The 13,155-nt window shown below is 38.9% G+C and overlaps 1 protein-coding gene across 1 annotated transcript; it reads left to right on the top strand.

Annotated features, from left to right (window-relative positions):
- Nucleotides 1–12,222: 12,222 nt before the first annotated feature.
- Nucleotides 12,223–13,137, top strand: LOC114535951 (ATP-dependent DNA helicase pfh1-like). The gene has a single exon (XM_028557291.1). It carries the CDS (start codon nucleotides 12,223–12,225, stop codon nucleotides 13,135–13,137), a length of 915 nt encoding a protein of 304 aa, XP_028413092.1.
- The last annotated feature ends 18 nt before the right edge of the window (nucleotides 13,138–13,155 follow it).

Genomic DNA, 13,155 nt, shown 5'->3' with positions numbered 1-13,155 from the left:
TTTTTTATATTTTGGCTTTTATCATCGATATTTCTTGGTAAGTATAGCTTATTTGTATTGTTTTTCATTTTATGGTTCTTGTAGACGAGATCTACTATATTTTGAAGCTTAAACATATTCAATTTCCCAGTTTTGTGACGGGTCACATTGCCAAGTGGATTGTTTACAGGACGTGTCCTGTACAGCATGTGTTGAAAGTGTAAGATGTGTCTTCGCTTTCTGTTGTTTGGCACTTGTTATTATTGTGCCTCAGTATATTTACAGTCCTGCACCATTTGTTTAGGTGATGGACGATAACATTTTGGCAGACGAGTCTGCTTCTACATATGGGAATATAAATTATTCGACTGCCCAAATGAAAGCCATGTTTAAAGACCTATTGGAAGAGTCTAGGAATGATATTCTGGCTCAAGTTAATAAAAGATAATATTGATAAAATTTACTCTGATTTTGAGATGGTTGCTCTTGAGAATGAGGATGCCCATTCTGTTGATGTTCAGAGCCTGGGCTTGCTAGTCGAATTGACAATTTTGTCCAAACTCAGGCAGACAGCTTAGCTAGCCAAGATGGTAAATCTGATGTTGGTGCTTTTCAAAATTTAGCAGAGGAATTTTCCGTGTCGGAGCGGACAGCTGTCCCTATTTCATCTGGATTGGCAGGTATTGTTAATGGTCTATTGCAAGATAAACTGCCAAAAGAAAAACTTGCAGAAGTGCAATCAAAGTATCTTAGACCTGAGAATTGCCCTCATTTGGTTGCTCCTAAGGTTAACAAACAAGTTTGGCAACAAATGCGCCAGGAGATATGGAATTCAGATTCTGCTTTGCAAAAGGTCCTGGGTTTGTTGATTTCTGGCCTTTGTGCAGTTCTCGAGGTGTGCAATTCTTCTGATGGAGATAAAAGACGTAACCTTGCACATGCTACTATTCTACTTTTGTCAGCTAACAGGGAGTTTAATCTAAGACGCAGGGACTTCATTCGTTCTGATCTCAATAAACAATATAGTTCTTTGTGTAATCCCTCTATATCAGTATCAACCAACCTTTTTGGTGATGACCTTAATAAGGAGGTCGAGGCACTTACTAAATCGAATAAGTAAAGCAACAAAGTCACTCCCAAGCATTATTCAGACTACTGCTCTGAACCTTACAGGGTCGCAAGTAGTAGGAGTTTCTGTGGTTGTGGCCGGTTCAATCAGACTTCTAGCAGAGTTAGAGGTGGAAGGCCTTTTTTAGGGGTAGGCAGGGGTCAAACCTGGCCTCCAGAGAACACCAGGACTCCAGCCAGCAAAGGACAATAGCATCTTCTCGTGAAGTAAGCAAAGATACTATTATGGCTGTAATTGATAATCAGCCTCGCCCAACATAGGCAGTTTACAGGAGTGTCTGCATGTTTGGACCGAAATTACCTCAGATCCATTTGTTTTGGATGCTGTAACTCATCGTCACATTGAATTTGATTCTTTACCGGCTGCAGGAGTAAGTACAACTAGACCTTATTTCACTTTTAATGAGGCGGAACAAACAATCATTGATGGGGAAATTGACAAATTTCTTCATAAGGGAATAATTAAGTTGTCAGTTTCTGAGTCTGACGAGGTTTTGTCACCTATCTTTATTACACCCAAAAAAGATGGGTCTAGTGGAGTTATTTTCAACAACTCACCAAGTAGCATCACTTATAGGCTCATTAGTTTCATCCTTTTCTGAAGTGGAGTTGTGTCCACTGCATTATCATTATATCCAGGCCGACTAGGATTATAATTTTAGATTGCATCAAGGTAATTTTGATGCGTAAATGTCACTGTCTGGCGACAGTCTAGAATAAGTTAATTAATGGGTAAATGACATTCCACTAGCCTCTAGAAGTATTTATCATGCCCCCCCGGATGTCATCCTGTATACTGATGCTTCAGGTATAGGATGGTGTGCCAAGTTGTCAGATGGCGTTGGCACTTCAGGTATTTGGTCACATAATGAAGCTGGTAAACATATTAATTTTTAAGAATTACAAGCTATTCACTTGGCTCTGTTATCTTTGTTAAATGACCAAATTAATATCCATGTTCGTATTATGTGTGATAACACCACTGTGGCCGCTTATATCAACCAAATGGGTGGATGTAGATCAGAGCAATGTAATTCTCTTGCTAAAAGATTTGGATTTGGGCCATTGCCAAAGAGATTTGGTTATCTGAAGCTCATATTGCTGGTTCAGCCAACATGGATGCTGATAATTTATCCAGGTCTTTTAACCTAAGTTTAGAATGGATGTTGTCTATGCATATTTTTCGGATAATTGTCAATTTGTTTGAAAAACCGACTATAGATCTCTTTGCAAGTAGGCTCATTGCCCAACTTAAGGACTATGCTTCTTGGAAGCCAGACCCTAAGGCTAAGATGCCTTTTCTATTGGGTGGTCAAGTATTTTCTTTTACACTTTTCCACCTTTTTGCTTTGTTTACAGATGTCTGGAGAAGATTTTACAGGACAAGGCGACAGGAATTCTAATTGTTCCGTTTTGGACCACCCAACCCTTCTTCACTGTTTTGCTCAGTCTGCTGATGGAGATACCACGCGTTCTGAATGTGACTCACCAGACTTTGGTTCATCCAACTTGGAAGAGTCTTCATCCACTCCAAGATCGGCTGCGGCTGCTGGTATGCAAATTATCTGGAGATCCTTGCAAGACTCAGACACTCCGCCGGACATTGTCGATACCATCATGCACTCCTGGAGGAGCAGTACTCACAAGCAATACAACTGTTACATCAACAGATGGGTGCAGTTTTGTATTCAAGGGTCGTGTGATCCCCTGCGTCCAACTGTAAAGAGTCTCTTGCTGTTTCTACAATCCCTGTACAAAGGAGGTATGAGTTACTCTTCTCTCATATGGCTCGTTCCGCAGTTTCAAATCTGTCCCGGGCAGAGTCTAAGTCATGTTCCAGTTGGCAGACATTTGTTAGTGTGCAGGTATCTCAAAGAGGTGTTTAATACGATTAAACCTGTTCCAAAGTATCATTGTGTTTGGCCAGTTGATCCTGTTCTTGACAGTCTATCTTCCCTTTGGCCACTGGACACATTGTCACTGAAGATCTAACCCTGAAATTGGTGTTGCTGATGGCCTTAACGTCTGGACAAAGGTGTCAAACGTTAACATTTTTGGATATTTCGACTCAGTATATGTACAAGATGGCAGACTCTTATCGGTTTGCTCTTACAGAGCACATCAAGCAGGACAGGCCTGGCAAAGTTTTTGGCAATTTATGTCTGTACAAGTATACTAAACAGGAACTGTGTGTGTATGAAACATTAGATTATTATATTGGTGTGACTGAGAAGCTAAGGTCTTCTACAAAACTACTTGTGTTGTATATTAAGCCTTATCGTGCTGTTTCTACACCGACTGTTGGACGGTGGATAAAATTACAACTAGAGAAAGCTGGTATTGATACGAAACAGTTTTCTACTCATAGCACAAGGTCTGCTGCCACTAGCAAGGCTGCCAGTTTAGTTTCGGTTGATGTAATCCTTGCCACAGCGGTTGTTGTTGAGTCTTGCTGTTTTGGAGAAATAGTATCGTTTGTGTTTGAATAATGTGTGATCAATTGTTAACGTAATTGTGATTACATTGGAATTTAATGCCTATTTTCTGTGTGTGCTCTAGTTTTGTGTTCACACTGCTTTGTAATACCTGGATGTACTTAGTGATTTGGTAGAATTTAAAAATTAAACAAGACTTACCTGTAAGTTAAGTTTGATTGTAATTCTAAGAAATTACATTAGTACAGAAGGGTTAACATGCCCAGAGTAGCCTTATATTTTATCAGCCCCTCCCATATGTTGTTCCAAGTGAACACAAAATGTCATTAAAGGTGATCCGCGGCAGTGCGTGCGCATCTCATGTTAACCCTTCTCATGTTAACGTAATTTGTTAGAATTACAATCAAACTTCAACTTTCAGATAGGTCTTGTTTAATTTTAAAAATTAGTTGCAATGAATTGTCAACTTGCACATGCCTCAGTGATGATCTTTTCAATGCCTAACCCCCCCTTATTATCCTCAGTCAGTGAAGTGTTTGAAACAAAATTAAATAATAAAACCCCTGTCTGATCTTAATTGTGTACAAACAACGCTGTACGTGCATTTAGTTTCTCAAAGCAATTTGAATTATCAACCCTGGATGATGATGATGAACCAATCACATTATCTTTTCAGGCGTCTTCTGGCTGCCAGGGATTATGTAATCCAAATCAATGGGTAGGTATGTTGATTAATGAGCTGGCTAGCGTAATTGAGGGAGGCAGTTGCAATGAATTGTCAACTTGCACATGCCTCAGTGATGATCTTTTGAACACCCAATCCTTCCTTATAATCCTCAGTCGGGATGTGTTTGAAACAAGATTAATTAATAAAACCAGGGTTGCCAACTTTTCGATTTTGGCTTATTTTTCTTGCGCATGGCTTAAACTTTGTTTGGCTTATATTTATTTTCTGGCTTATTTTGGCTTCTTTTTAAAAAATGGAGTTAAAAATCATATATATTCGTATTTTTAGATCAAATATAGCTTTTTTGTTTTATGATTAAATTTGACTCAATTAGTCAATTTAAAAAAGGTCATTTTTGACCAATGACAGCAAAGCTCTGACTGTTCTCACTTTGTTGCTGCTGTCTTCGCTGACTTCCGACAATCACAAAATATAGTACTATATGGTTGCCGAAATGTAGCAAAATTCAATACAGGCAATTTATATGCAATACACTGTTACAATATTCAATAAACTCATATAATATTCAATAATCGCAAAAATGTTCAATATACCCCTTTGTGTAACATTGTGTAACTGCATTAAATATTCAATGCGACAGGCGAAATCTTCACTAAATTACGCTGCAAAATATTTAACTCAGCAAAAAATATATTCATTAAAATCTCGGAAAATATTCAATAGCTTTGGAACAGCGGTCTACAGCGAAAGAATTAATGGACCATAGTTCCCAATTTACCATAGCAGTTCACTGACCATAGCATAGTCATAGTCCATATACAGTCATTGTCGCCTGGAAACGAGGCGAGCGAGGCTGCATGTGCTCTGCCGTTTTTTTCACGTTTCTTTTACGAGCAGTATAAATTTACATTTATAATCTACGGACAGAAAGTCTGAAATACGCAGAATTGTAGAGGAGGTTATCACCAAAAGGAATCCTATGGCTGTGAGTGGTGGACTGCAATCGACTAGCAATCTTCCTGTGGCAAATACATAAGATAGTTGAGTAACGAGTCAAAGTCGTCTAGGTATGTACCATATCAGTATTGTTTATAATATAATATCGCTATGTTTTAAGAGTATTAAACAACACAAACTATAGTAACGTTTAAAGTCAAACAGCCTATTTTATTAATGCTTGTATGAATGAGTTGACAGAAATCAAACCTACAACATTTTGTTATAAACTGCTACATAAATACAGCAACGACCATTGTTTCATAGTTTATAAACGAGTATAAATATTAAATATACCAACCAAGATATGTCACAGTATATTCAGCTTAACCCCTATCACTTAGGTATATATGCATGAATATATTTTGAGGTGTTATTATTCCTCTAAATATTATTCTTGCCTACCTTGAAGGCTAAATGGCTAGACCTTGTGCAGGAATTACCTTTTTCCTTAATTAAATACTTTACTTTAGACACACAAAATGTGACTGGGGTGGTGCGCAGGGCTCGTGACTTGCTTCAAGCAAACACTATTTCTGTATCCTCCAATATATCATCTCAGATTCCAAAGTGCCGTAGAGTAAGCCATTCATATGCAAAAGAGCAAAAGAAAAAAACACCTGAGAAGAAGACATTTAAACTTATATGTTTAAATCATGTTTCTCAGTTAGCTGAGGAAGAATCACAGGAATCTGGTGGTATTGTCCCAGACTACTCTATATGCAAAGATGATGTTCTGTTTAGCGGGACTGTGGATGTCATGACAATGAACAACTAATGAGAGAAAAAATATGCAAAGTTATCAGTGTTAGACTTCCAAATGTTACAGAAGTTGACTTCTTCTGAAAGTTAGAGAAAAACTGTTTCAACACCAGTGTGTAGCCCTGGCCAGTTCTGGGATTTTTCACGAGTAAAAGTGATTGCTGGTCAAGGAAAACTTTATGTATGTTTGAATCAGTCAACTGATTTGGTTCGTCCAATATTCAAAAAGATGGATCTGATCTTGGCTCTCCAGGTTCTTCCAGATCAAATTGTAGCAGTACAGTTCAACTTTGCATGATGTTTCCACAAAAAACAGAGTCAGAAATCAGAGAAGTATTACCAAAAAATCATGAAGATATAGACCTTTCCATAGCTGATCGTTTAGATGATGATGTTCAGCTTATTAAAGGGCTAGATACTACAACCGAATTTGGAGGTATAACCTAATAATTTCCTTTATTGATCCATTGAGATTATGGAAAGTATCATAGTCATCTTATTGACCAGTTTTTTACACAACCCAACAAACTTGTTTTTGAAGTGTGTGTATCCAACAAGTTTGTTTATAATAAATTTGGCCAATAAAGATTGGTCTTTTCTTTTTTTAATTATTTGTAATTTATTAAATTGTTTAGTTTAGGACAAATGTAAGTGTAACAAATTTGTTTAAAAAAAGTTACATGATTTTCAGTAGCTGGATCCTCTTTCAAATACAGTGATCTTTGTAAATTTGTTGGTTGGAGTAAGGAACAGGAATAGGCAAGAAGGAAATTTGTGAAAATTTGTGACTGCTTTGTAAGAAACAGTCACCACAAGTGAAAGTGTCCAAGGTGATGGAATAGATGATGAAAAGGTTCCAGACAAGAGTGTATTTCAGTTGTTAAGCATCAAGATCACCAAAGATACAAGGAAAATAAAGATTGATCCAGAGGACTTGCTATCTGATGCACTTCAAGTATATAAGCATCCAAGTTTAGATCCTACACATCCATTCATTGTCTAGTACAAACAACAACCAGCTGTAGACACTGGTGGTGTCCTTCGTGAGTTTTATTCTGATGTTTTTAAGGAATTTGTCAACAACCTCATTCGTATCTTTGAAGGCCCCTCTGATAAGCTACAGGTCCACTCTACAACCACACTGCATTGACGTGTGGTATGCCAAAAAGCAGGCACCATGATTGCACACAGTCTTTGTCAAAATGGGCCAGGATTTCCCTATCTCGCACCTTCCCAATATTATGTTGCTACTGGAGATATCAATAAAGCCATTGCATATGCATCTATCCATGACATTCATGATTATGAGATAAAGTCTTATGTTGAACAGGTAAATATTGTAATAAAGTTAATATAATGTGAATAAAACATATAGCATAATAGTTCATGAAAAAACATGCTCTAATTTAGTTTGCTTTAAGCCAGCCCTTTAAATATACTTTTGTGCACAAATATTTACTTTTATGAACTTTGCAGAGCTATATTTTTTCAGAACATTTTGGAGTTACTTATTCTAACATGCTTTCTTTGGCTGTGATCAGGGGTACTAGGAAGAAATTTGGGGCCAGGGGGAAAATTCCCATTAAGACTGCAATTCCAAGGGCAAAATAGCTGCAAAATGTAATTTTCTTCATTTTGGGGTTACATTCTTTACAATATTAAACCTAATATATTGCTTTACCTGACCTACCAACCTGGGCAGAACTTATTATCAGTGTAACTTAGAAAAGAGGACTACATATTTCTAACATTGATTTTTTGCCTGGGGCAAAATACCCTGTTTGAAGGCATCCCTCTGGTTGTGCCTGGCAGTTGTGTTAGGTTTTTCTCTTGAATCATAAATTTGAATGAAATAAAGAGAGTATTTGGTATTTCTACCAACAGATCATGATGTCAAAAAAGTCTGATTTAGACATAATGAACCAGTCACTTGAGTTTCAAAGTCTGCTTGCAAACTCTGGATTGCAATGTCAAGTCACAGTAAGTTTTGATCGATTTAGTTCAACTGCAACAAAATTTACTTTGGTTATTTTAAAGGCTAGTGAATCAATTATGTTTAGTTTTAAAAGTTAATCCCCGAGCCGGTGCGAAGCACCGGGCGAGGGTACTAATTCCGCCCGGAGATTAGGAATTACGCCCGGGAATGCAAATGCGAAATGAAAGTTGTCCGCCATTATGTCATGGACGTTGGGCGTTTTTGTAAGTTATGCGCATGCGTGAGTTTAAGACGAGTTTGAGCTGGTAACTAACTAGCTTATGATTGGCTAAGGCCTAAATTTTTTTAAACAAAATTACGTGAGTAAATTAACTGTCATTATAATTTGAATTTAATTTCTTTCACAAAAGCAAATTACAAAAACCTTTACAGTATTGTGAACAATTGCTTTATATTTGAAAAAAAAACAACACTGAAAGACAATTTCCATGGAAATGTCGGACAATAACAGCATTAGAAAGCAGGAGACGAAAAAGAAGGGAGAAACGTATGAGGATAGGCGTGCAAGACAGAGGGAAAAAAGACGAGCTGTGTTAGTTGGTGAAACACCGGAGGAAAGACAGTATCGGCTGGCAAAGAAGAGGATGCCTATAAAAGAAGAGCTGAAACAAGTACAGGAAAAAAAGGTAATGAGCTAAGAGCTGAAAGGCGACAAAAGATGCTGCAAGAAACGCCAACACAAAAAGAACGTCGTCTTAGGATGCGAAGAGCTGCTTACAGACGAAGAACTGACGAAAGTACTGAGGAGAAACGGGAGATGCAAAGAGAACATAATAGAGCTAATGCCAGAGAAAGAAGGCAACATGAAAGTAAGGGAAAAAGACAAAAAAGACTTGAAAGAATGAGACAACGAGCGGTAAGTCTTTGGAGACAGGTTAGTAATGAAATGCAACAGGTACCGCCACAAAATCTGAGGTAAGGCATGAAAATGCAATAACAGTAGCTAGAGATGAGGTCCTCACCAGTAAGTTCAGACCAATATTACATGAAGGTGGCTGGCAAATGTTGACAACCCATGCATGAGCAGGTATTGTTCAGAAGAGATGCACAGTTTCATTTAGATCAAGAGCATTTAGAGCATCGCCAGTGTACAATTTGTAAAGAGGCTTGGCCAACAAGGCAAAACTGGCAGCAGATCCCTTGTTGTTACCGCTGTCAAAGAGACAAGAAGTCCCGAAAAATTCAGTGCTGGCAATGACATGGACCCAGGTATTGTTCCTGAGCAGTTGAGAGTTGACACAAGTAGAGGAAATGCTGATTTCAAGGGTTTGCCCTATCAAAGTCTACAGAAATATGGTGGGCAAAGGGGTTATAAAGGCCACGTACTAAACTTACCACACAGGATATTCAAAGTTTCTTGAATAGGTCCTGCACAAGTGGCTGACTTGCCTGTTATGATTGTGCGGAGACGTGGTGCTGATCAGACACATAAAGATTTCACAGTTCGTCGACACAAGGTGTTTGAAGCTATATTGTGGTTGAAAACAAACAATCCATTTTTCAAAGACATTGAAATTGACAGGGATGTTATCCAAAGTCTACCAGAGAATGGTATCCCTGAGGAGCTAAGGTATGTTATTGATGACCAGGAACTTTAGTTCATGCAGAAAATGAGGGGCCCCACAAGAACCTGAAATGAGTGCTAATGCAACAGTTGAAGAATTAGTTTAGGAAATGCAGTACATCATTTATTCCTATGCGTCAAAGACAAAGAAAGGATGGTGCAGCTATCCAAGATGCAGTGAATGAGGTTGACCCTTGGACTGGCCATCTACAGAAGGTAATGCTGTTAATGAATTTAAAACAGATGTTGGCAAGCATGGCATTCCAACACTATTCCCATGGAGAGGTGACCCGACAAACAGAGTCAGGCAGCATGAGGTAAGTTTGGCAGAGGCATTCAAACACCTGATGAAGTTTGCAGAGAGGCGCCAATGGTAAGTTTGAATGGAGGTTTGCCTCACATCCCCGGTTCCCATACTGGGCGTTGAATATGAAGCAGAGGCATCAGCTGTTGTCACAAGCTAACATTTACTTGCGGCAACATCCAGCGATGCAAACATGACTATGGAGGAGCTGAAAACAATGGTAAACTCTATGGGTGCAAATCAAATGGTAAATCGTTGCAACGTTATGTTTCAAAAATTCAAGGAACAAATCAGTATTGGTATCAGAGACTGCAAGAACTCTTGGCCCTGATTGAACAAAAAGGTTGCCCTACCTTTTCTTTACCTTTAGTGCAGCTGACAGCCATTGGCCAGACTTGCAAAGACGTTGCAAAGTAATGAGGGTGCATCAAGAACAGAGAGAGCACAAGCAGTGATAGACAATCGCACCTGACAGATTGGTTCTTCATGCAAAGGCTACAGGAGTTTATCAAACATTGGCTCAAGGTGTCTGGATGCTGAATGGTTGGTATAGGTTTGAAATCAGGCCAGAGGAAGTAACATGCTCATGGATGTGCTAAATTAAAGAAGATCCAGATATTCGGTATTACGTAAACGTGCATGTAAAGCAGTGCTTGAGAAAGAGAAAGAAAATGAAATGTCCCCTGATGATTTGAATTCTCTTGCCAGAGATGTCAGAGAGGGTCAAGATGCGAGAGAAAGCTAATTAGGTAAGTAAATCATCAAGTAAAGGTAGTTTAAATTACACTCACCATGCATATAGATTGCAAAGATTGTGTCCAATGTGCTGTGGAACATTTATAAGACTTTTTTCCAGACTTTACCCACTGTAACAGTTAGCATCAGTGGTTAGCATACATACAAATGCTGCAATGTTGCAAATCTAAAAAACAACTTCCACATACATTCACAAAACAAAACAAATTCCGTATATTTTCAGGAATTGGTAATTCCTATTGTTAAGGAATTGGGAGTGTAAACAGCAAAGAAAAAATATACAATTAGGTATTAACCAATTTGTTACTTTTTATCCCTTTTAAAGTTATGTTGACTGGCTTGTGACCACAGTTAATGATGATCTGCCTGATGAGAACTGGACAGTACCAATCCACACCCTGCGGTGAAAGCCACATCAGTTGATAATGATGTTGATTATCACAGGTTAGTAAATTCAGTAGAGAGGCACACCAGATGCAGTCCAGCGTATTGCCTGAAAAAGAAGAGGGTTGACCTGCCTGCAGAGTGCAGATTGGTTCCCAAAACCATTACAAGAGGAAACTGCGCTGATTATGAGGTACGAGGTAAGAAAAATAAATCTGTACACTCAGAGTTGCAAACCAAGAGAAATGATGAGAGGCGAATTCACAACAGGGTCATGCTTGAGAAGGCGGGCCAATGTGATTACAGGTAATGTGGATGAAAAGGCATGTGCAAGATATATGGCCAAGTATGCAGCAAAAGGGGAAACCACGATCAAAATCTGCTTCTGACATACTGAAGTTGTCTGTATCTCATACAGAATGATGACCAAGTGCTTCTGCAATCAAAAGCAATGATCCAAGTTGCTGGTGATCGAGACATGGCTGCTCAGGAGACTGCCATATTACTCAGTTTGCCTTTGGTAGGCTGTACGTATAGTTTTGTTACTGTTCTTAGAAAACAGTAGAAAAGTGATCCTGATGCAGAAAATCCACAAGAGGAAGTACTTCAGAATCGTTCTTCAAGAATGGAGAGCGGACAAAAGTGGAGAGTAGGTATAGGGGATCTCAGTTGAATTTGATGCAGTATGCATCTCAGTTCACAAAGTCAGAGGTGAGTTGACAAAACGAGTGAATCCTTATATGTCAGGACATTCCAAAGGTTACAGCCAATCCTGGCAGCCTACCTTTGGAAATACTGCAAGTATCAACTCATTAAGTTTAAACCATGGGAAGATAAGTCATCAAATGCATGGGACAATATGGAGGAAACTGATGATATGTTTATTAACACATATGCTTCATTTCTTGAGACAGATTTTGCTAGAGACAATGTATTTGGGTATTCTATTGAAACAGAGATGGTCCATGCTGCACAGACAGATGAAACATATGGAACTGATGAAAGTAGTGATGAAAGCGATGACGAACAGGATCAACCTAATGAGGAAGAGCAAATTGAGGATTGGATGTTGTTATGTAGACTCAACCAACATTATGAGGATGCAGGAAATCAAATGGCAAATAACGAAGCAGTGGATTGGTTCGAAGCAGCAAGAGGCGTGCCAGGGATTTGTTGAGAGAATCTCCTGGATGGATTTCTAAACAGAGAAGGGATGCAGAGGAGCAAGGTATGCAGTATCACACAGGTGACCAACAAGTGGTGGTTGACCCAGGGACCTTGAATGACAAACAGCGACTGGCATTTGACATTATCACTGCATCCATGGCTAATGATGAATGTGAACCGCTACATATGATTGTAAGTGGTACTGCTGGCACAGGTAAGACATATTTAATTAGTGCCCTAAAGCAAGTATTGCAAGACCAATGTATTGTGACAGCAACCACTGGAATTGCTGCATTCAGTATTGGTGGTCAAACTTTGCATTCCGCAGCTCAACTTCCGATTCGGGAATACAGAGAATTACAGGGTGATTCCTTACAGAGATTGCAACTCAGATTGGAAGGTAAGAGGTTTCTCATTATTGATGAAATGTCAATGATTGGACATAAGATGCTTTCATGGCTTGACAACAGACTACGTGCAGGTACAGGGAAAGAGGATGTCCCATTTGGTGGCATGTCAGTTATCCTAATGGGGGATTTTGGCCAATTACCTCCTGTAGGCGATAGGCCAATGTACATTGCAGGTAATGGATCCGTAATCAGTGACCATGGTCACAGTATGTATTTGACATTTGATCATGTAGTCATTTTAGAGCAGGTCATGCGACAGATTGGTGAAGACCCAGAAGTAGTTGCATTCAGATCGCTATTGATGAGACTGAGAGATGGACAAGTTACCGAGATGGACTGGAGACTATTAATACAGCACTCCAGGCCTAACGTTTCAATGGATCGATTTAGTGATGCTATTCGGCTGTACTTTGATAAAAAAAAATATAATTATGAAAAGTTGCTAGAGATTGGACAACCATTGGTCAAAATTCAAGCAAGGCATTCTGGTCGGGGTGCAAGTGCGGCAACCTCTGATGAAGTAGGTGGTTTGGAAGCTGTTCTCTTTTTGTCAACCAAAGCAGAATGATGCTGACATGTAACCTTT

Source organism: Dendronephthya gigantea, unplaced genomic scaffold (assembly GCF_004324835.1).
Source record: "Dendronephthya gigantea isolate DGI-Jeju-01 unplaced genomic scaffold, DenGig_1.0 000128F, whole genome shotgun sequence".
In the NCBI taxonomy this organism is placed as follows: domain Eukaryota; kingdom Metazoa; phylum Cnidaria; class Anthozoa; order Malacalcyonacea; family Nephtheidae; genus Dendronephthya; species Dendronephthya gigantea.
This window is presented reverse-complemented; position numbering and strand designations above follow the sequence as displayed.

What these genes read in the sequence shown, in the direction of transcription:
- LOC114535951 (XM_028557291.1), top strand. Translation starts at nt 12,223, where the DNA reads ATGCAGTATCACACAGGTGACCAACAAGTGGTGGTTGACCCAGGGACC.